At 30.0% G+C, this 23098-nt stretch overlaps 1 protein-coding gene across 1 annotated transcript; it reads left to right on the top strand.

The window, feature by feature from the left end:
* The first annotated feature begins 1964 nt into the window (after positions 1–1964).
* Positions 1965–22502, top strand: LOC145333853 (uncharacterized). Its single transcript, XM_080179111.1, has 6 exons — positions 1965–2245; positions 5965–6033; positions 6635–6733; positions 7084–7367; positions 18527–18584; positions 18852–22502. Exons 1-6 carry the CDS (start codon positions 2172–2174, stop codon positions 19558–19560), a joined length of 1293 nt encoding a protein of 430 aa, XP_080035237.1. The 5' UTR covers positions 1965–2171; the 3' UTR covers positions 19561–22502.
* Positions 22503–23098: the final 596 nt, after the last annotated feature.

The following is a 23098-nucleotide window of genomic DNA, read 5'->3' as shown; positions in this document are numbered from 1 at the left end:
TATTTGAGTATGTTGAAAACAATATATTTAATATATGCCTGTCATGACATATATAAAGCTTTCATTAGTAAATCAGCAGATTTAGAGATATTTACAGGCACAATTTGGCACATATATAGTCAACCACTTTTTCATATTACTTTTCTAGTAGCGAAGCTAATCTATAAATAGTGTATGTCTATAAATATAAGTCAATAAGTCACCACAATGTTACTAAGAGTAGGTGATGTTAAGAAATCTATCCTTATTTATTGACAAATATTAAACATTTAAAGCATAGACTTTATAAAATTACCTACCATCGAAAGAAAAAAAAATTTAAAACTCCCAAAACATGATCCAAAATCTTTACAATTTTCAGCGGTCTATCTTAAATTTTTCTCGTTACAGACTGCCTGATGGTCAGACAACGGAAACTACAGAGTAGCTTCGTTATTAAAAATTAGTTGGTTCGGTTACCTTATTGCCTTTTCTCCGAATGTATTTATAAAGTACCAATTTTTGTCCTTTGTCGTTCTACTTTTTGATAAAATGTTGTTGGTGTTGTAACTTTATTGCTACGTTACTCGTGGACATTATTATCCTGATTTTCCTTATACTTGTCAATGATTCCTATAACTACAAAGTACGTAGAAAGTGAGAGAGGGTGAACTCTAGGGGAATAATCTTCAAACTAAAGTTCCCTTTCATTTTACCCACATAATCATAAAATGTGTGTGTGTATATCGTACTATTTTGACATAATAAACAAGGATGACAACATCCATTAAAAAGCAAAGGTCAATAAATAAATAAGACAGTAATACGGACAGAAACAAATTCAATCTTATAGAGACAAAACACTCTAAGACTTGATTGGTGATTTCATAAGCTTATTACTTTGTATCAATTTAACCTCTCAAAAACCCAGATAATAGCGTTTAAAAGGGACGTACAGACTTTTCCAGCTGATCTTGGCGTTTAAGGATCTTGTCATCCTTGAATTTCTCAAGTTAAATTATCCTTACAAATGGCACTAAATTTTATGTACAGAGAAAGAAAAGTTTTCTTTTAATTTCAAATTTTCATATCGTCTTTCCCCATTTGTCATTTCATATTTTTAGGAATTGGACAATGGACGAGAATTTGATGTATACCAACAATTATGATAAACAAAATTAAAAGTATTAATGAAAATTCCAAAAGCACAAAAGAATGAGAGACCTTACTCATAAAACTTAATATTCTTTATTTCTTACATGTTTTATTCTGAAGCTTACGCTCTTAATTACTACTAAACCTTTTAGGTAACCTTCATATAGGTCCAGTGATGGTTTTAGGCTAATTCATTTTCAGATTTAAGTCTTTGGATTGTTTTAAGATATTTGGCTAATCCCTTTCTGTCTCTATGAATACAGAGCCCCTAGATGCTAGGGGTTTATCCGCTATCAATAATATATATACAGCTATATGACAGCTATTGTTATTAAGATAATAAGTATTTATAACAAGGATGATAAAATCTGTGAAAGCGAAGCTAAACATGTCATCCTAAAAGGAAAAATTTGTTTAATCGTCAAAGAAATCAGAAGAAATCACCATAGTAGAATAGATAGATAAGACAATATTTTAGCTTTAATGTTACTTCTTTGGCCCTTAGCCCATAAGGTATAAAACCGATAATTTAGGATTTTTGATTATTCTGTCCGTTACGGAGATTTGAACGGACATGTCCTATGTGTAGAGTAGCTGTGCTACTTATAATGAAACTCCTATTACACCACTAGTAAAGACATTTTCACCATTAATATAATAACAACAAAGGGAAAAATTATTGATTTTTAGTTAGGATATTATTCTCAATATCAGTTACTGGTCAGAATAACATTTTCAGCTCATTGCATATTTAATATTTTATTTACACTAAAAATTTATCTATAGAGAAATTACAAACTTAATTAAAAATATTGATTTTTTTCAGAAGAAAAAAATGGAACCACCTTGTAGAAAAATCAAACATTAGCTGAGAAAATTCAAACAGAAATACATATAAATATTAGTTAACAAATAATATTAGTGCAATTAGAAGTAAATTAGATTAGAAATAAAATATTTTTTTTTAAATCCGCAAAGATCAAGAAAAAAATCCGGCAAATCAAAGAAATAGGACGACATTTATGTGAAACGGTATAATGTCGTCGTTTCACAAACCCAAGATTTTCAGATCTCTGCATGGGTGTGTCATTTGCAAAGCAAAGTCAAGCAGGTAAAATTAACAACAATTACAGCATGCTTTTAAATAATAAGGTTAAAAATAATCAATTTGAAGCCAATTTTAAAACTTCTGTAGATTAAAATTATTGTTTCGATTCAAATGATTGGGACCGAACTACTTTGAACCAATCAATTAAAATTAGATTAAACTTTTAAGTCAACGAATGAGAAAACATGTTCATAAAACTTTGAGTACAAGTATAAGTTACAGCCCATTGTCCACTCTCTCCCTCACTATTCTTGTAACTAAAAGGTTCATACTGCATATTGATTTTGTGGGAGGTGGGGAGATTAATTTATCTTTAATTTTACAATCATTGCATTAAATTAATTTAATTTCTATTTTTAAAAGTCACGTTAGCTAAACTTAATATGTACTGTTAAAATTTGTTTCATTTAAATCCCCAAAGTTGAAATTGAGAAATTAAAGGATATTTTTGTTGAGTTCTAGAATAGTTATTTCTCGTATCGTATTATAAACGGCTTTCCGCGGATATAGAATGTACAATTATAAGATTAAAACTAGTTTTTTTAGCCCCGTGGTGCCGAAGGCACCGGCTAAAAAACTAGTTTTAATCTTATGATTGTACATTTCTATATTCGTAGAAAACTGGATATAATACGATCCTAGACATAGTTTTTTCGTATGGATGAGAACCGGTTCCTATCCACCGGATTCGAATGAATACGAGAAAAAAATTTAAACTTGTTTTTTAAGTTTATTTCAGTGTTATGATCTCGTTAACTGCTTTAAAGTATCCGTGGAAGGAACGAATCTGCTAGTATTGACACAAAAAAGTAAATAGCTAAATTGTAGATTTATAAATAAATGACATGATAAAATAAATAAGGTTAATCATGATAATATTAGGTCAGCCAAGGTTACTTTATTTTGTGAATTAAATTTTGTTTCATCGCAATTTCAAGTTTCGCAGGTTTTACTTTTATTTTCATTAATTTTCTTATATTAGAATGTTTGATAAAAAAACTAGCTTATATACTTGTTTCTTTCCCTCTGGTAGAATTAGAATAATATTTTTGTTGTTAAAATTAAACATCATATCTATATCTGTAATGTACTTTCCAGTATAGCCTCGAAACTAAAATATATCCACTGAATAATCCCACGAATAATAAAATAATAATCATAAAATGAATACCAGTTTTTCCATTTTCTTATCCGTGGAAAGCTGTCTATAATACGATGCGATAAATAACTGTTAATGCATTAGGGTGCATGAATCCAATATAATACACACTTCTTAAATTGTCACAGATAACAGTATAATTACTTTTTTTAAAGTTGTAATAATATTTTTTTCCATTTTTTTTACATTTCAGTAACTAGTAAAAATATTAACAATGAGAAAAAAACCTTATAACACACAAAAATATGTACAAAATTGGATTCTGAATTGAATCACAAATATCTTAATATGTACTAAACTCTTATGCAGTATTCTATCTACCAATATGAATAACTTAATTCAGTACAGTAACTACTAATAATGGATGTTATCGTCCTTGTTTAGGAAAAAAATCATGTTTAGAAAATATTATTGAATTTAGGGGAAGCATTGGCAAGCAGGTGGCTTGAAAAATTAATTATATTTATTTTCCAAATAATCATGACGTATTCATAGAAAAATAAGCATATTTAAATTTAAATACTTGGCTTCACTTTTGATAAAATTTTATGTTTTGTTCTTAAAAAAACATAATATTACAGAACATTGATTTTTAAAGTTTTAACAATTATAATATTTTTCCTCAGAAATTTGAAGTGCTTTAACTTTTACCCCCCTTACCTTTAGATAAATTGTTAACACACACTGTTAATGTCAGATGTTTGACATTCCATGATGATCATTTCTGATATATTATTGACATGGTTGTACAATAATGACATTGTGCAGACTATGATTTTATGTTGATATGGTAACAGCAGTAAAATTTGACAGGATTAGCCTTGTGTACAATTCTGAATTTCGAGTTAAAGCGGGGTAGGGGGTGGAGAGAGGGAGTGGTTATGGTAATCGATATAATATTACTTAGATATTGCACCAGATTTTCATGTACTCTAATAAATTGATATCCGCAGCTTGCTAAAATGACATTACCCCCTATCCCAACCCTCCTACTGGATGAACGAACTGATCAACAAATGAGATCCATATTAGCAACCTAATTTAACGACAAAATCTCCCCTGTCAATATATCCACGTATCACATATATCCATTGTCATGTTTATTTGTAGGCCTAGGATTTTAAAAAATATTCCCCCTACCCTGTTTTCAACCATCTGCTTACATCGCCCTTGAACATGAAACATTTTTTATCAGGATAATAAGGATCTTTTTTATATCCCAAAAATTTATTATTTTTGTTCTGTCAATTACATCAACAAAATATCATGTTTCTTTTTTTGTCAGCAATTTTCATTTTTTTAATAATAATTCAGTATTATTAGATATTATTAAAATCATTCTCACATTAAGATAAAATGCCATGTATTGATTAAATTATTTTCATCATTGATAATATGTACTGCATTTATAATGAATTATCATCCTAACTTTTGAAATTCGACAGTTTATTTATTATAAAACCTAAATAAATACTACTTATCAGTAAAAAAGATCATTTTTGTATTAAATTTTACAAAAAACTTGTAAATAAATACCTCTAGGGACACTGGAGGTGTGGTGGTGGGGGATTTGGATTTCGATCCCCCTCCATCCCTCCCATTTTCAATTTTAGTTTAAAAAAGAAAAAGCTTTTTAAAAGAAGGGGATGAAATTTTTATTGGGTGAGGATGTTGGTACCCTACCCAAAAATTAGTTCCCCTTTTCCAAGGACCTATTGTAAGCATCACTGTTAAGGGGAACCATTTCGGTCCTGGGGTACATACATACATCCTGTTACTTTTGTATAAGCATGGATGTTGTCAACCTTGTCATTATTTATTTACGATTACACTTTTTTACTACTTTGATATTAGTAAAAATCAATACGTCTTTTTTACCTATAGTACACCTGCTTTTTTTACAACTTTATCACAAATTATTGATTGTTTGTGTTACGTTTTTTACGTTACCTATTATTTTGTAATTACAAATTAATGAATTATGTGTTTCAAATCAACTAATAAACATGGACGGAAGTAATTAAAACTAACACAAAAAATAAGAAAAATTTGTATAGATTAAAACAAGGCGGGAGGAGACATAGGGCTGTTAATTACACTTGTACCCAAAAGCTTTTAAACACTTTATCATATTCGTTGGCTGAGAAACTTACTGAGTTTTGATAAGTTAGTTCAAAACTAGTTGTGTTCAGAAGTTTCAACCAATAATATTAATCTACAGAAGGGGTAATCTTGTTTATTAACATATCGGAGATATATATTAATTTTTCGTCCAATATCTTATCCCTTCAGTTCGCTGATTTCAAATTAAAACTCATTGAAAAAGAAAAAAATAAGCTGTATTTGAACTCATAGCATTTAGATGTGTATAATTATGTTTGTTCAGTAAAATCTCATAACTGACAAGTCCTTCAAGTCCACAATTTAAAGCCTATTTATCGTTGGTACCAGGCAGGTTTAGTTGCAAGACATCTTTCTACTTTGTAGTATAGATATGAAATGAAAGTTGTGAAGTACTATATCAATTGTATGCTACAAAAAATATTTTATGTTTTTATTTTAGTTCAAGATTTACAGACAGTGAGAGATATAGCAATAGCTTCAACAAATGTTTCCTTCTCACTGAACAAAGGTAACTATACTTCTAGTATGGCTTCCAAACCTACAAATATCTGCTGGATTATAACCGGATACGATCCATACTGTAAACTAACGTATGGCATCGTTTTACTGACAATTTTCTGCGAATATTAGAATAAAAACAAAAAATTGATACAAGTTTGTTAGCCCAGGCCTGTGGCCACTCGGGGCGAACAAACCTGGTTTTAATCTTATAATTTTTCTTTTTATAATCCGCGGAAAGCTGTCGATATTGTTCATATGTAAAAGCAAGGATAATATTGTTTATAAATAGCGTTTATGATGCTACTAAGCAGCTAAAAAAGTATTCAGGAAAATTTTATCGTTTATGATTTTTGTGACAAATTCTACAGCAATCTGCAAATATAATGAAACTTAATTTCTTAACAGTAGTAGGAATTGTAAATATCTATAGTATCTAAAAATACCTACATTTCTGCTTAATTTAAGGATTCATTACACAATTTTCCAAATACTTATCTAATATAGCAGCTTAATAAATAAAAAGTAAATTTGATTAAATTTCAATCATCAAAAAGCTAATTAGCTAAAAATATCTATCTTAAAAAAATTAGGTAACCTCTTTTGTTTAGAATTGGAGATATTTGCAATGCCTGTGTCTTGTTGATCAAAAGATGGAGGAAGCTGCCAGCCAACAATACCAGGCACTGGGCGCATGTCGTAGATTCCAGGTACGATACAGTACGTAGCTGGACAAATTGTCTCAAAAAATTAGCCAAGTCACGTCATCAAAATGAGGGATGAGAGGAGAAGTGGGAAAGAAACTCCCTAAAAAAGAGATGGATAATATCTTATTTTTATGACGTCACATAGATGATTTTTTGAATAAATGTGTAAAGCTTCAAAGTTAAGTCCCAGAATTAAGTTTATAATTTTCAGGGCTGCATAGCATGCTTTCAGGACAGCTTTAAGGCTATTACTGGTGTGTATTACAATTATAGTCATTTTTTAAGTTAACTTAGTCTCCTACTTAAATAGTAGATGAATAATTTTGTATAAAAGATATGTATAATTGTTTTAGGCTTGGACCTGGAGTAAAATCCTATGTAAAACGTAAGAAACAAATGATGCAAAAGCAGACAAATGTCTCCGACCAACACAAAAGACAGAGGAAAAGAAATGCGGTAAATGCCAGAAAATCCACCAATTCATTCAGTGCTGCACTGCTGGTGCAAGGCGCAGATGCCGCGTCAAGTTATCAACAATTTCGTCTTCGTTACCAGCGCATGTTGAGCTCGGAGAGAAAACGAAAATTGCAAGGAGTTGGCAGAAGAAAACAGACTAATCCAATTAGGCTATCTCCTGGTGAGTTATTTATTTTTAACTACTATTTCGATTGGATGTTGTTAAGGAATCTGAATGGAAAAGACAATGGACAATAAATTAATATTTTTTTAAAAAATTAAAAACAAATGCAATTTTTTGGGTCTATCGGATCCCACAATAGAAGAAAGATTTTCTACTAGAATTTGATGCATTGCTTTTTAAACAAGGGATAGGTTATTAGATTATAGAAAATGATTGATGATTAGGAGTTGGTCGGGAGATTGATTTGCATTACATTTTGCCCCCAAAAGCAGATAAAATAGTCTAAAACCATCACGTGGCCTTCCTAAAATGGAGTTCTTAATAGATTTAGTGGTACACTAGATCTTAACAGACATACAAAAAATTCTTACTTCTTTACATAAAAGGATAATAAGAGAAAATCATACTTCTTTAATCTATTGATTTTTAATTTTAATTTATTTTACATCTATTATTTTTCCCGCCGTCCTAATTTTAAACATACAGAAAATGGGTAAGACAAATATAAAGGGGAGGGAAAAACTTTTGGTAAGACAGAAACAAGGATGATAACATTAATTACAATACAATTGGACTAGAAAAAAATAAAACAGGGGTACACTCTTATGCTAAATGTTCATGGGAATGTTAACACAAAATCTGGAGGTCTGTCTTAATTCTTAGCTTAAGAAATCATGTTTCTGCTTTTAACCCTTAACCCCATCCGTTTTTTTCTATCTCATTTTCTGTGTGTGAAAGATAAAGAGCCCAAACTGCGTGACTTTTTAAGTTTGGGTATGACACATAACTGAGAGTTGGAATTTTTTTAATATCTCCATCCTGGCGGGCACAGGATGCCAGCAAACCTGGCAGGGTCATCCAGGTAAAGAGCAAAAATATTTTTTTGACTTAAACAAAGTATTTTATCTTGCCAAAATACTAAAATATCCTCTAGTAGTACATCCTTATATGAAATACAGGTGTTCAAGTCAATTTCAGGTTCCAGGTATGATCCTGCAGGTCCTGATCCTCCAGGTCTCCAGAAATCTTTAAAAGGCTCCTGTGGCCTCAATTTTTGACTTAGAGACTTCAAATTTTATACTTAAGCTTTTCTTACATGTCTACATAAAGTATTAAAATTTCATAAAGATCCACCGCCGTTTTCCCGCCGACCATCGACTGCGGCGGCTGGCAGCTGCCAAGTACAGCTGCGGCCGCTGAAATTTATATTTTGACATTTCAAGTATAAAATTTACATAAAGATAAACATTTTCTGCAAAAAAATTGTTCTTCTAGCTTCAAAAATAAGAAAATTACAGCCGTTTGAAATTTTTAAGTAAAAAAGGACCTAAAAACAAAGGTTTTTAAATAAAAGGGTGAAGGAAGCGAAAATTGACTTTGACTTACTTAAGGTCGGAAATTCATCATAACACAGGGGACTTGTACAAAAAAAATTTAGCCCTCTAGCTCTAATAGGAACTGAGATAATATGGGGGGGGCGTTGAACGCCCCCCCCCCCCCCGACTGATTAAGGTGCGGCAAGGGGCCCGACTGTTAGGGTTAAATTTCAACTACAACTTAAAAACGTACGGTCGGACGAACAGCAAAGTGAATTAAGATAAGATTCGGATTGGTTAAGGGAAACTTCTTCAAAATTTGAAAAAATAATCATATTACATTCATTATATAATGTAATATAATAAGAGGAATCTTAACAAGATATGCAGCCATCTATCTCTAATAGTAGCTGATCAAATGACATATTACCATCACATTTCTAATAATCAGACATTTCAGATTATAAAGCAGCATAGCTACTAAAGAGATGGAGGAGGTTTTTACATTAAATGCATTTCTGGCAGATTTTATAATTCTGGTCGCATCTACATTCTTCTATAGAACTTGTACGCAATATTTTCATATTTTCCAGCTAAATTCTACAAATATTTTAGAGACCTTCTATCCTTTTTTCAATCATCATATACCCATCTATATCTATCTATCCATGTGAAAATCATCCTTTTTTACATGGCATAATAAATGTATAAGTACAGATGTATAACTCAGACATCTACCTGGCCCCAGGGTTTGGGGCCTTTTCATCCTCTAGCAAATTGCTTTCTGCTTTTGTAGCGAATTTGCTGTGTTAATATTTCCGACGCTATTAAGTGATATTTAAAGACCCAATTGAAAGTCGGCATAGGATCCCAACCCCATGGACATATATAGTTACTTATCCCCTGCCCCCTCTGTTCTTTTTCTTTAACTTAGACATTGAGGATTTAAAGACAGACTGACAGACAAATTGATTCATGCAGTAGAAGTTTATTTACCGGGAAATGTTCAAAATACAAATAAATCTATTTAGTTAATACAGACAAATTGAGTTAATTAAAGAATATAATTCATTTTCAAGATTAATCACATAATCCTATCTTATATAGCAGCTTATTAAATAATTTCTATTGGTCAAGGGTTTCATTGCATACAATTACAGAAGATTATATCATATTACCCTGTAGGTCTAAAAGCATTTGTTTGGGAAACTATTTTGCCAATTACAAATATATATCTCTTGGGAAAGTTGGGGGAGGGAAGAGATTTTTTATGGGGGAGGGGGGGAAAGGTAAATGTATGTTAAATGCATTTTATAGCCTGTATATATACTATACAGTCTGTACTGGTAAACGAATCTATTTTTTTCTATATGCAAAGCGTTTTCTATAAAGTTTAACTTTTTACATTCTGTATGTCTATCTGTAATGTCATAGTTTGCTTCAAAAAGCAAATATTAATGCTGCTGCTACTTTATAAAGGCTGAATGTCCACATTCAATAATAGATGCATTTTGTTAAGCTTTTGATTTGAAAAAAAAATTTAAGTCCATTATTTAATTTATCTCATTCAAACTATGGAAATAGTTACTTTCGTAACATCGCACCATAAGGGGCGATTCCTCGTATTTTTAAAATATCTTTTTATAGGTTATTTTAGGTTAGGTTAGGTTGTATTGGCTTAGGTGATTGTCCCACAGGGTTAGGTAACTGTCCCCGCAGGGGCTAGAAATAGGAGAAAAGTTACTGTGAAAAATACGAAGAATCGCCCCATGAGGTGCGATGTTACGAAAGGGACTATACCCCAAACTATTTCTGAAATTAAAAGGATTAAAAATTAACTTTTCTCTATCTATGAAACTTGTGCAGTTCTGAATTAAGGCTGTTTCCTTTGCTCTGGTTTTATCACAATTGAATTTCAGCCAGGCTGGTTGGAAAAATAGCTGTAATTTTAATAAACAAAATGTGTTGTGTAATGTGTGTAACCATCCTCTAGTGTTGCATTAACATTGCCCTAACTTTAAGACCCAGATAATTCAAATGCAAGATGGATGGCTTTGTATCAACTATAATAACTTTTCCAGTATGGCTTCGAAACCGATTAATATCCGCTGAATTAGATCATGTTCCGCATTGTAATATATTCAATTTTCTACAAATATAAAAAATCATATTCATAATATTAATATCAGTTTTGAGTTTGACCTGTTTACGAGCAGAGGCATTACACTACTATTGTCTGAAAATGTCAGGCCCCTTATAGGCTTTACATAGGTCCAGTGATGGTTATAGGCGAATTCATTTTCATATTCTTTGGATAGCTATTTTTCTAGCATTTTTTCTAGAAAACAGAGCCCATAGATGCTAGGGAAGTAGCTGCTAGTACTAAAATATAAGCAGTCAGTTGTGTTTATGTCCAGTAAACGGCTTGACCAAACAATCACTCCATTGAGCAACTAGTTTATAACACAGACAGTTAACTTTTTAGAAACTATATCCAAAAAATACAAAGATCTTTTTTATTATTTGTTATTTTGCAATAATTTTGAAAAGTTCGCCCATCTTTGTTCAACATAAATGCGTAGAATTGCACTTATAGTTTACCCTTTCTTCTCTTTTTTCCTTCTCTCTCTCTCTCTCTCTCTCTCTCTCTCTCTCGCTCTCTCTCTCTCTCTCTCTCTCTCTCTCTCTCTCTTTCTTATTCTGTAACTCTTTCTCTTTATTTCTTTGACCTTGATATAAGTTTATACACAGAAAGTTTTGTTCCATTAACAAAGTATTTTCAGAAAGTATTATTCAAAATTTTAAGTCTTCAAAATATTTTTGATAATCCATATAAATTTGTTAAACATTTATTATATTAAACTTACATTATATTTTCGTGTCTAATCACCATTGGATAAAGGAAGGATTAAAATCAAAAAGATGATTTTACATATATGTTTGAAATGATGACTAAGAATTAAACATTCCCTAAACATAAGTGCATGTTGGGCACAACCCCCCCCCCCTCACGTCTTTTTTTAAAAATCCTAAAAATAGGGTGGTGGTTATTTATTTGTTTGTTTTTATATTAATATTGCATGGCAGGTTGGGTTATATTTAGCCCCCCGCAGGGGATACTGCTATTTACAAATCCAGCAAAAGTACAGTAGATATATTTTCGCATGTTCAATTTCAGAGAAAGCATAATTTTTTTATATTTTTATAAGTATTCAAGCTGACTTTTAATTTGCGTATTCTTGACTTTAAAAGGATGTTTAATGATACTCTTGTTTGCGCATTTGGGAGAAGTTTTAACGTATATAAATGGATCTTTAACCATATTTTCAAGCATTCTAATAAAGTGAAACTTGCAGCGAACTAAAATAACGATCTCCCACTTCCATCCCTATTATCTTATTCACTCCCCTCCTAAAGGATGAACAAACTGACCAATAAATTTGCGTTCCAAGTTATTAACACAATTTTTCCACTGTCATAATGTCCACATATATTCTACATCCATTCCTAAATGTTTTATTTTACTACTTTACATAATAAATTTTTAGCTCATTTCCATTTATGCAATGTGCACTTAGATTTGAAATTATATAATTTTATATTTTCATACTAAATGCTTAATGTTTTTTTTCGTTTTCTTATTAATATTAAAATATATTTTTAAGAACTTTGTATCTAGCATGGAGGAGGGAGGAGACATTGGGCTGTTTATTACACTAGTCCCCAAAGATTTATAATGACATTTTCTTTTTTTTTTGCTTAACAACTTTGAGTACTTATGTTGAATTTTGATTGGTTGGTTCATTAGGTTGAGTGTCTAAACTGCACTGCTTTTTTTACAGCTAAAATATTAAATATGGAAGATTTTTAGGCAAAATGTACAAACTTCTACCAAAACCAAAGTCAAACTTAAAGTAACTGACATAAGTACTTGCACTTATACATTTATACATACATTACTTTATGCCCAGTTTCAAGTTTATAAATAAAAGATATCGGATCATGAAAAGAAAACGAAGCAGCGGGTTAAACATTTGCCTAACCTAACCTAAAATAACCTTTCAAAAGCTACTGTGAAAAAACGACGAATTCCGCTACTTCGTTTTCTTTCCAACACTTACTTGAATTCCTTTGTATACTTTGCATCTTGTTAATAATATGATGGGTCTGACCTTAATCCTTTGTCTGTATTCTTTTCATGAAATTTCTTGAAACAAAGAAAACTTTGTTTGAAATTGAAAGTTATAGACGCACGGTTAGGAAATTAGGGAGTGTAAGGTTTCGTGACTTTTGAGGTAAGAAAAATGAAAGTTATTTAATAAGGAATGACAACAACCTATATCTAAAAATGTGAGAAAAACCCTACTTTTAAAAAACAAACGGCGTTTTCCACAATTTCGCGCGCATTTTAATACTAAATATTTAATAAAATTTAAATTACCCACCCCAAAAATTTTACCCTGGGGGTAAATTTTGGGGGGGGGGGTAAACTAAATTTACCCCTGCCAACAGGTTTCAGGGGGGGTAAAAAAAATTTCGCCATTTTACCCCCCCCCCCCTCCAAATACGAATTACCCCCCCCCCCTTAAACTTTTTTACCCCCCCCCCCCCCAAAAAAAAAAGCTTGGACGTCTATGCTTAGATTTCTAATAAAGTATGTTAATCAATCCAATTTACATTGATTAAATCCAAATTTGTATCTTTATAATAAGGTTTAGTTAGAAATTCAAATTTTACATAAATGAACTTATACCCTAGTCTTTTGAAATCACAAAATTAGTAGAATACTATTACAGTAATGTTTAAAGTTGATGATAGTTATTAAGTTTCAGAAAATTACTGTGCTTAAATTGTAATAGAATTTATTTGTGGTGTAAGACGTTTTTTTCAGAAAGGGGAAGAAAATATTAAAGGGGAATAATAATATATTAATAGGAATATAATTTTCTTTTCAGATAAACAACTAGATATCAGTTGACAAATTATTTACTTTATCTCACCTCTGACCCTTGTATTTAATCCCTTTTAAAATCCCCTCTATCCTTTCTTGACATTGTTCTTTCCCTTTTTTGAATTAACCCTTTAACTAACCCCTTTCCCCTAATTACCCACTCCTCCTTCTGGACATCGCCATTCTTCCCTTTCTTTAATTTGCACCCCCCTCCCCTGCTTTATCCACCCTTTCCCCCCTTTATCCACCATCCCCCTTTTAGCCGGCCCCCCACCCTTTATTGACCCTTTTTTCTCCCCATCTCTTTATTTGGTTCAGCCACCTTCCCTTTTTCCCACAGTTTCCCTATTCTCTAATTCCTCCCCTTCCACTAAAAATCCTTACCCCTACCCTATTTACATTCATCCACACACAAAAATAAACAATTAACATATATCAAAATATATTTTTAGTTCAAATATTTTTAAGTATGTTTTTTCGCTTTGGAAAAGATTTCTATAACACATAAAAACTAATATCATTGGTAGAAAAAAAATCAAATTTATCTTATACAAAAAGATATAGGAATTAATTTCAGGATGTTATAAACCATGATGATTGCAAGTTTTCACTTTTTTCATAACTATCTAAAGTTTACAAAAAAAGGAAAAACCTTTAAATAATTGGTTTATATGCATTTACAAACTGTATCAAAAGTATTCTTAAAAGTGTTGAAAAGCAAAATTGTAAAAAAAAATAAATAATATATCTAAGTTACTAATTCTAAACTTAGATAACAATTTATAATTTATACACCTTTGCATTTTAGAAGCTTTCATGAAGTTAATCATTTCTAAAAGTTTCTTTGTTTGAGATATCTTTGAAAAATTTCTATCTTCTGTCTTGCTTTGTGAAATGTTAATAGAAAACTGAGTGAATATAAGTCTACAGGGGATTTATCATAATGTTTAAAGAAAACAGCTAAAGTTTCCAATCCTAGCTATATAAGACCAACACATTTCAAATAAATTATAAACCAACTTTTTTATAATCTTAAAATGAAAATTTTATTTTAGATTACCAATTGCATGTAATTAAAAATCTTAACTGTTAATACTAAAAATACTCAAACATTTTTTTTTTGTTGCATTGTAAGATTTTTTCTGAATATTGTCCTACCCCCCTTTTTAAATAAAACCCCCAAAAAATTGCTGTCTATCTTTCTTCTTTCTAGTTGACCGTTTGCATTCCCTTTTTCTTTCCCCTACCCCATCTACCCTCTCCCATAATCCCCAATAAAAGGGTTATGTGTATAATTATTCTTTCTTGAAATAGTATATTACTGAATAATGGGAATGGGAAAGCAATACTCCTTAATGAATAATAACTTTTAATAAACATAAAACATATTAAACAATTATGTTTAATAACTTTTAATCTGTAATTAAAATTAACACTAATGTGCAGCGTGGCTTATCTCATATGATAATTTTTTATTCTTTTTAATTCTGAATTAGTTTACTAAAACATAATCTATTTAATGTGAATGTTTTCTTTAGATTATATCCTTTTTCATAGATTATACATAACTATAAAATATAAGTTTATGATTTAAACCCACACTTTACATTTGGACAGCTGAAGAGGTGAACTGAAATTAGTTTCCGAATGTGAACACATTTTCCTAGGTGTTTCCCAATCCTATCTCAATATTTGCTACTAGCTAAAAAACCCTTAAAACTTCCACAAAAAAATCAAAATTTGAAAAATTAAAACTTTGAATGTATAATGTATAAATCGTTAATACATTCAAATTTTTTTTTTTTTTTGAAGTTTGAAGGTTTTTTAGCTAGTAGCAAATATTGAGATAGGATTGGGTAACACCCAGGAAAATGTGTTCACATTCGGAAACTAATTTCAGTTCATCACTGAAGAATATCATTAATAACTCTCTACATTGCATGGGTCATATGCATTTGATGTTTTTACAAAATTACAAAAAATTTAAATATCTATACCTAATAATTTCAATATATTAAAAAATACCTCAATCATTTTATTAAATTTTTTAACCAAAAAAAGAAAAAAACTGTAATTTCTTTAGTCAATAAAATAACTGAGAGTAAGTTTGGTTGTTTTATGAGACCATCATAAAGATTGTACTATCTAATTTTAAATATTTACTTGGGTGTGAGGGGACCTTATCATTAAAGAATATCTTCCCCTTTAAGCCTTTGTTTGTATACCCCAAAAATGTTTGTATTTAGAAGATTAAGATATTCTAAGTAAAAGTATAAGGAAGAAAAATGCTTTTTTTATTTCAACAACTAGAAATAATTTTCAAAGTTTGATGCATACTTTCATTTTCTTTAGGGTATTGAAAAGTTTTTTTCTTTAAGTATTTCCTCATAAAGTTAACCAATTTTGAGATTTTTACTTTAAAATACTAAAAGTCTGATTACTAGTGGAATATTCTACATGCACTTTTCCATGTAAATTCATATTATAAAAACATGATTTCGGACTAAACGACTAGGGTATTGAAACTTTATTTTTAAAACCGAGATTTTAAACACATACCATTTCTTTTAATTTTTAAAATGGGACAGCTTAAAAGAAGATTCTTGGTCTTGGTATTTATCAATATTAGTTAAAATATTTAGTCATCAAACACTTTTATAAAGTCAAAAGTACACTAATTAAGCATAATTTTTTTTTGCGTGAAAATTTTCTACATTTTATATGTTTGTGTGTCCAGAATGATTAATTCGCAGAATTAATTATGTGTTGGGCATACTTCATTTTAACCAATTTCACGACAGATTGAATTTTTTATTCAGACTTTGTTTATTTAATTTTAAAAGCGCAGTCAGTCTAGAGTTGTTAAATTCGTTATTCTAAAATAACTTCGCTTTTATACATGCTGTCATCCTTGTTATTTAGATTTCCTACTTCAAATGTATAAAGAGAAAAATAATTTAAAGTTATTCAGCCAAGAGAAAAGTTTTTATTATGGTTTCATTTTCATTAAAACTTCCACTTTTCCTGACCTATTTAATACATACATAACATTTAGACATAAGAAAGAATCACATATATACAGGGTGTCTAAAACTAATGATTTTTAAATGCCTGAGAAAAAAATATTAATGATATGTCTAATTACTACTGGCGTCTGAGCCCCTAGAGACCTGTAGGGCCCCTGAGGAAGGGGGAGGAGGAGACATTCACTTTGTTATTTTAATTTTTTTGGATGAGGGTATTTATTAAAAAGAACTTTCCACCATAATAGTTAAAAACCTTCCTTGTACCTGAATGAAGTTTCACTCTGAAGGAGAATCATACTTGGCTAGAGACACACAGACAGACATTCCGTTTTTTTTATCAGGGTAAACCAAACCGAAAAACTCTTTTTTTGAGTGAGTTCTCTCTGTCAAAGGAAGGTTTGAATTTTGTGACAATTTAGATGATACACCCTGTATCTAAATATATTTAGTTTTTGCTTCTCTTTGTTATCAAAAGTACAGAGAATTCAGTATATAAAATATATATGTAATAGAGTAAATAAAAACTATTGTAAAAAACTTAAATGGTTTTCTCTGAAATTAGCGTGTTGGACCTGGAATATAAAGGAGTTTGGATGTAAAAGAAATTAATTTGATACTTGTTTATTACAGTATGCTATTCAAAAGATTTATACAGTTGGTATTAAGTTAGGTTAAGTAGGATTAAATAGTGTTAATACATCCCCAAATAGTAAATTTAGTAGGGACTGATAATAGAATTGTTTAAACTAAGAGTTTTATAAAATGTTAAATACATATGTCTGTTGGTGTACAAGCTCTTATCATTCCTCTTGTAAAAGTACACATCCATATTTTATAAAGTACTTGGTACAGCAAAAACCAAAAACCAGCTTTTGTCTTCTTTGTCCTCAATGAAGAAAACCTTTCACACACACACTCACACCACACACACAAATCAGCTGACTGCTTCGCGGTTTTTTTACATGAAATTCTCTGCACAGCCTGTTTTTGTCCAGGTTTTTGTGTTTCCAGATCTATAGGAAAACTTTCGCCTGAAATGTAATAAAAAGAGGAAGTAAAAAACTGATTCATACATTATAAATGAAAGGAAGTTTTATATAATTGACCCAATTTTAGTGACATAAATTATTGAAGTAAAAAAGATGTTAGGTACTTTTAAAAAAAGTTTTACATAAAATATTATAGGATTAGAATGTATTCTTGAAAGTGTAGTTAACTGTAGCCTCACTTAAGAATTATTCTTGTATGATAAATTTCTATTTCTATTTAAAGATAAAGGAGACATATAAAGAACAATTTCTAAAATTTATTCTGTATAAAAAATTTAGTTAATTTTTTCTCGTATTCATTCGAATCCGGTGGATAGGAACCGGTTCTCATCCATACGAAAAAACTATGTCTAGCATCGTATTATATCCAGCTTTCTACGAATATAAAAATGTACAAACATAAGATTAAAACCAGTTTTTTTAGCCCGTGCCTACGGCACCTAGGGGCAAAAAAACTGGTTTTAATCTTTTAATTGTACATTCTATATCCGCGGAAAGCCGTTTATAATACGATGCGAGAAATAACTATTCCAATTTAATGCTCATCATATTTTTATTAAAGGGAATGAGAGGGAGGGGCTGTAAAGTACACTAGTACCAAATGTTTTGTAACCACGTCATATTATGGGTTGACCTAAAAACTTTGGGTACTTTTATTTAATTTTGATGTGGTTGTTTCTAACTAATAGTAGTGTCTAACAACAGTTTAAATCTACAGAGGAGGTAATTGTGTTTATAATCATTTATTGTTCATTGTCTTACCCATAAATTTCATTATCTTGCAAATTATGTATCTAAAATTTCATCTTTTCAGGGGAGCAGAAACGTCGTGGAACTCTCAACAATGTTCTTGACTCAAAGCTTTGGAAAAGGTAATTTAATATTTTTTTGTTTTATAAAACTGTTGTCAACATGAAATTTACCTGACTAACAGAAAAAAATTATTGTTTTCTGCAATTTATTCAATGTCTGTCATTTTCTTTTATTTAGGATACTCATACATTTTTTTAACTTATAGTTTTAGAAACATTAGGAATCTGTCTCCAACTGAAGGACATGAAACACACATTACTTGCAGCTGTAATTGTTAAGTTCTTTTTCCAGAAAACAATTCATACTTTGTAACCTATTTAATTTAGGACAAACATTTGTTGTGGTTCAGCTTACCAGGGACCAGGTTACATGATGGCAATTCCTCTCCAGTCCTACTCACCTTGTCTTGGCAATAAAGATTCCCATCATTCCTCATTCTACTCCTCCTTATCTTCCTCACCAACTAATACAATCTCTGATGAATCAATAACTATCTCCCCAACATTGAGTGTCATGTGTACCAGAAGTTCTACTAGGATGTCTTCTTTCAGAAATAATTATAAAGCTATTGATGATAATCATAATATTCCAGTTGTTTTGTCCACCAATTGTTTTGATTTCAACAAAGATGACAATGTGGCAAAATCAGCTGATTCTATCAAAACTGCAACACTTTTAACTGATCCTACTCTAAAAATATCATCTGGTTCAACAGCAATATCTAGATTGTCAACAATTGAAAGAATTATTGAGGAGGAATTGCAATCCTTGCAACATGACCATGAGTGTATGGATGATCAAAATGACGAAACTGACACATCTACTTCTGATATTGTTAATGAGGAGTCATTTAATGGAAAGATATCATCTGCTGTTGACGAAGTTGATGATTTGCTTGATGAAGATTCTGATTTGGATGAAGGATTCTTTGATAGGAATTCTGTAAGTCCTGATAGTAATGTGGATGCAGGGTTAGGAGGAACATCTTCCAAGATGATTCTTAACTTGAGTAAAGGACTTGCTGGCACATTTTAAGAAGTTGCTAAAGAATTTCTTTTATCAATTTAGAATTTCACTTTTTATAGGCATTTATATTAATGATTTAGTTAAACATTTCTAGTCACAAATAATAAGATAAAAAGTTTATTTTCAAGTTTAGTCTTTCAAAAACAACTAGGCATTATAATATGAAACATTATAAAATTACATTAGGTTATGGTAATAAAGTAAATTTATAAGTAATTTCTAGCAAATATATTCCAAGATCATCCTTTATAAAAAGTTTGATCTTTTGTTTTGTGATTTCTGTGATTCTAGCTGTTTTTATATTATACAATTTTTACAGATTTAATGTTAGCATTATAGAATTTTTCCCACTTTTAGATTATTCCTGTAATGACACTTTAAATATTTAATTATTGCTTTTTTAGTAATAAAATAATATTTTTTTTGCATATTAAGCCTGACTTTAAATAAGAAACTGCCATTTATAAAATTGTTAATTTTTTTTAGGATACTAGAAAACAATTGATGATAGTAAAATTAGTTATAAAAGTTTGTAAGTGAAGACATTGAAAAAAAGTAATATTGATCCAATGATTTTTTTTACTTTTTATACAGCATTAGTCAAAAAAATTAATTGTACCTGGCAAAATGCTCATCAAAATTAGACAACAAAATTTAAACTTTGCTTATAAGCATTTTTTTTTATAGAAAATAATAACAGTATTTTAGAATAAAGGAGCTTTGAAGTGAATTGAACAAATGAAATTTTCAGTTACCTTAATCAAATTTAAACCAACAAATTTTTGGAAATTAAAAAGACTGATTTTTTGCAAAATTGCACCTAAAAATTGATTTTTAGTCAAGAATATATTTTTAAATAACTCAGTTAGATGCAAAATGTACTGTAATTACTATGCTATGTTTCCTTTTTATATTATAATTACTTTGATATTTTCACTTTTTTACTCATGATTAGTAAAATTTAAACCAGGCTAATTGAACTCACTGCCATTAGTTTCATATTTAGTCTTTTTTCAAATTGAATGAATGTTATAAATCATTTAGGCTCTAAAATTAAAAATCACAGAAAAATTCATACTTTTAAAAATTGTTTAGGTTATAGCTTATAATTATTGATTTTAAAATTTAATGTTTTTTTTATGAATTAAAAAATTGTTTTATATTATGAATGATAGTATTTTATGTTTGTTTTGTTTATTGTTGTTAGAAATTTGGAATGATTGTTAATTATTGTTTTTTTTCCACAGATACTTTTTTTCATATTTTAACAAAATTTAAAAAAAAAATTAAGTTTGAGATACCACTGCCTGTAGCCTGTGCTTGAAAAGTATAAAATAGCTTCAATTTTTCTATTTTAAGCTCTTATATTAAAGTTTGATATAAAAATCACTCTATTTGTTTGAAAATTAAAAACAAGACAACATATTTGATAATATCTTCAATTATTTTCTTACATTTTCTAAAAAATTTTCTAACTTCTCAGGTACTTTCTCACTTTTCAGGCATGGTTTCCAGATAGATGTATAAAAATATTCAAAAAATTTGGTATATCAAATCAAAAAAACTAAAAGTATCTGAATCCAATCTTTGGTAATTGTATAACAGGCCGGTGAATGTTATAAACTTAACCATTTAAATTCTATGTAAGTTTGTTTCATTGTAACCTTTGATTATCAGTTTTTATACTATTTTATACTTTTTCTAAACTTGTATGTTATTGATCGAGAGCTTGTTTTTTACTACTCTAACATGTTTAATATTTTTTTTAGAAGGGGCATTTATGAGTTATAAAGTCAAAAAAAAATCCACAAAATTTTTACTAAAAATTCTAATATAATTTTTTTTGTAAAAATAATTTATGATTTCGAAATTATTGTACAAATGGGCAGGGTTCGGCAGCCGCGCCTTTTATTAAACAAAAAAATAAGCTGCGCTTCTGTGGATAAAGCATCGGTTTCCAGCCCTGCAATTGAATAATTGATATGATATTTTTATTCTAGCATTTTTTATTGTTCGTCTGGTCTAATAATGGTAAATAACTTATAGTATTAGATCCTAAAAGGGTTTCAAAGTTTTGATTCTTTAACAGTTCAATTTTCTGTTTTTAGTACATATAAATATCATGAAAAAAATATTTTTTTGCAAATTTTTTACTCCGAAAAACCCAGAAACTTAATCAAAAAAAAATATGAATCAAAATCATTTTGAAACCTTAAAAAATAACAAGGCATCCAATGTGTCTTTTTTACTCTGTAATTAATAAGGGACTTTTAAAGGTATTCTGAAAAACAAATGGTAGAACAGAACAGTCAAAAATTAAAGAACAAATAGAAGTTAAATAACGGGAGGGATAGAGAGATAGAAAGAAAGTGATAGAGAAATAGGGGGAAAAAAGCAGAGAAAGAATCTTAGAAACTTTTCATTATTTTTTTGATCTTATCAGTGCATTGGACGGAGCAATAAGAGAGAGAGACCAAAACAGAGTGGAATGTTTGGTAGAATGAAATACAGTTTGACATGAACACTTTTAGAGTATCTTTCGCTTTTATTTTCTACTTCTTGTTTTTCAGAGTATGTCTTTACCCTGATGTAATAATGTAATAAATAAAATACTGTAAAATAAACTTATTCCTTATATAAAAGTAACATGATCTGTGTCTCTCTGTCTGTAACTAAGGATCTATGTAACCGCTGAACCGATATGGTTCTTCTTTACAGTGTAGCCTCTCATAACTCATACATGGGAAGGTTTATAACTTTTTATTTGGGGGAGCCCACTCTCCCAATAGAAATCGCCCCTCCACAAGGAAAATCTATGCGCCAATCAATAAAAATTACCTGCCCTTTGGGCGAAACCACTAGTATCTAATATTGTAACAGCTATTTTTATGAATGTTTTTTCTATAACTAAATGCGTGAATGTTTCTTAATATAAATAAATAACCAAAGTACTCAATAATTTTTGTTTTTAACAAGAAAAGTGTTTTCTATAAATTTTCGTTTCCCTCACTCGGTTTGTCTGTATGTCTGTACTCATGTACTTCTCTTGTTAATATCCTTTGTTAATTGACTACGGAATATTTAGATTTTCAAAGGTTAGTTACATCTTACAGTCAGCTACTGCACAACTTCATTCAATATTTTTTTGTAGCTTTGCGTTAAAGGTTTAAATCAAGCAAAAGGGGCAAAAGTATTAAAAATTGAACAACCCTAATATTTATTACTATATATATATGGTACTGATAGTAAAGAGTTAAATTAAAGTGAGGATTGCAGCTCTGTACCTAGATGGCTCAGCAGCAAGGTTAGCTGTAATCCTGTGCCCGACATGATGATATTCAAAAAGTTTGTATCTAATTACCGGGGTCTTGGTAGCATGAACTGAACAGCCATCATCGGCACTGATGCCTACCAAATTAGCCACTCTAAGCCTAACCAATTGGCTTTCTAGTAGCTCTGCCGTCTAAAGAGACAAACAAATTAATCGCGCAAAGAGGAAGATGTGCGACTTAGAGTAAGGCTGTAGGAGATTTTACTATAGGACATA

Source organism: Acartia tonsa, chromosome 12 (genome assembly GCF_053477335.1).
Source record: "Acartia tonsa isolate MP-2025a chromosome 12, ASM5347733v1, whole genome shotgun sequence".
Lineage (NCBI taxonomy): Eukaryota > Metazoa > Arthropoda > Copepoda > Calanoida > Acartiidae > Acartia > Acartia tonsa.
The sequence above is the reverse complement of the archived record's forward strand: the minus strand, read 5'-3'. Positions and strand labels throughout refer to the sequence as shown.

What these genes read in the sequence shown, in the direction of transcription:
- LOC145333853 (XM_080179111.1), top strand. Translation starts at nt 2,172, where the DNA reads ATGTCGTCGTTTCACAAACCCAAGATTTTCAGATCTCTGCATGGGTGT. An exon ending in TCCAATTAGGCTATCTCCTG is followed by an intron (nt 7,368 to 18,526) that starts GTGAGTTATTTA and finishes TCATCTTTTCAG; the next exon opens with GGGAGCAGAAACGTCGTGGA. An exon ending in GACTCAAAGCTTTGGAAAAG is followed by an intron (nt 18,585 to 18,851) that starts GTAATTTAATAT and finishes TATTTAATTTAG; the next exon opens with GACAAACATTTGTTGTGGTT.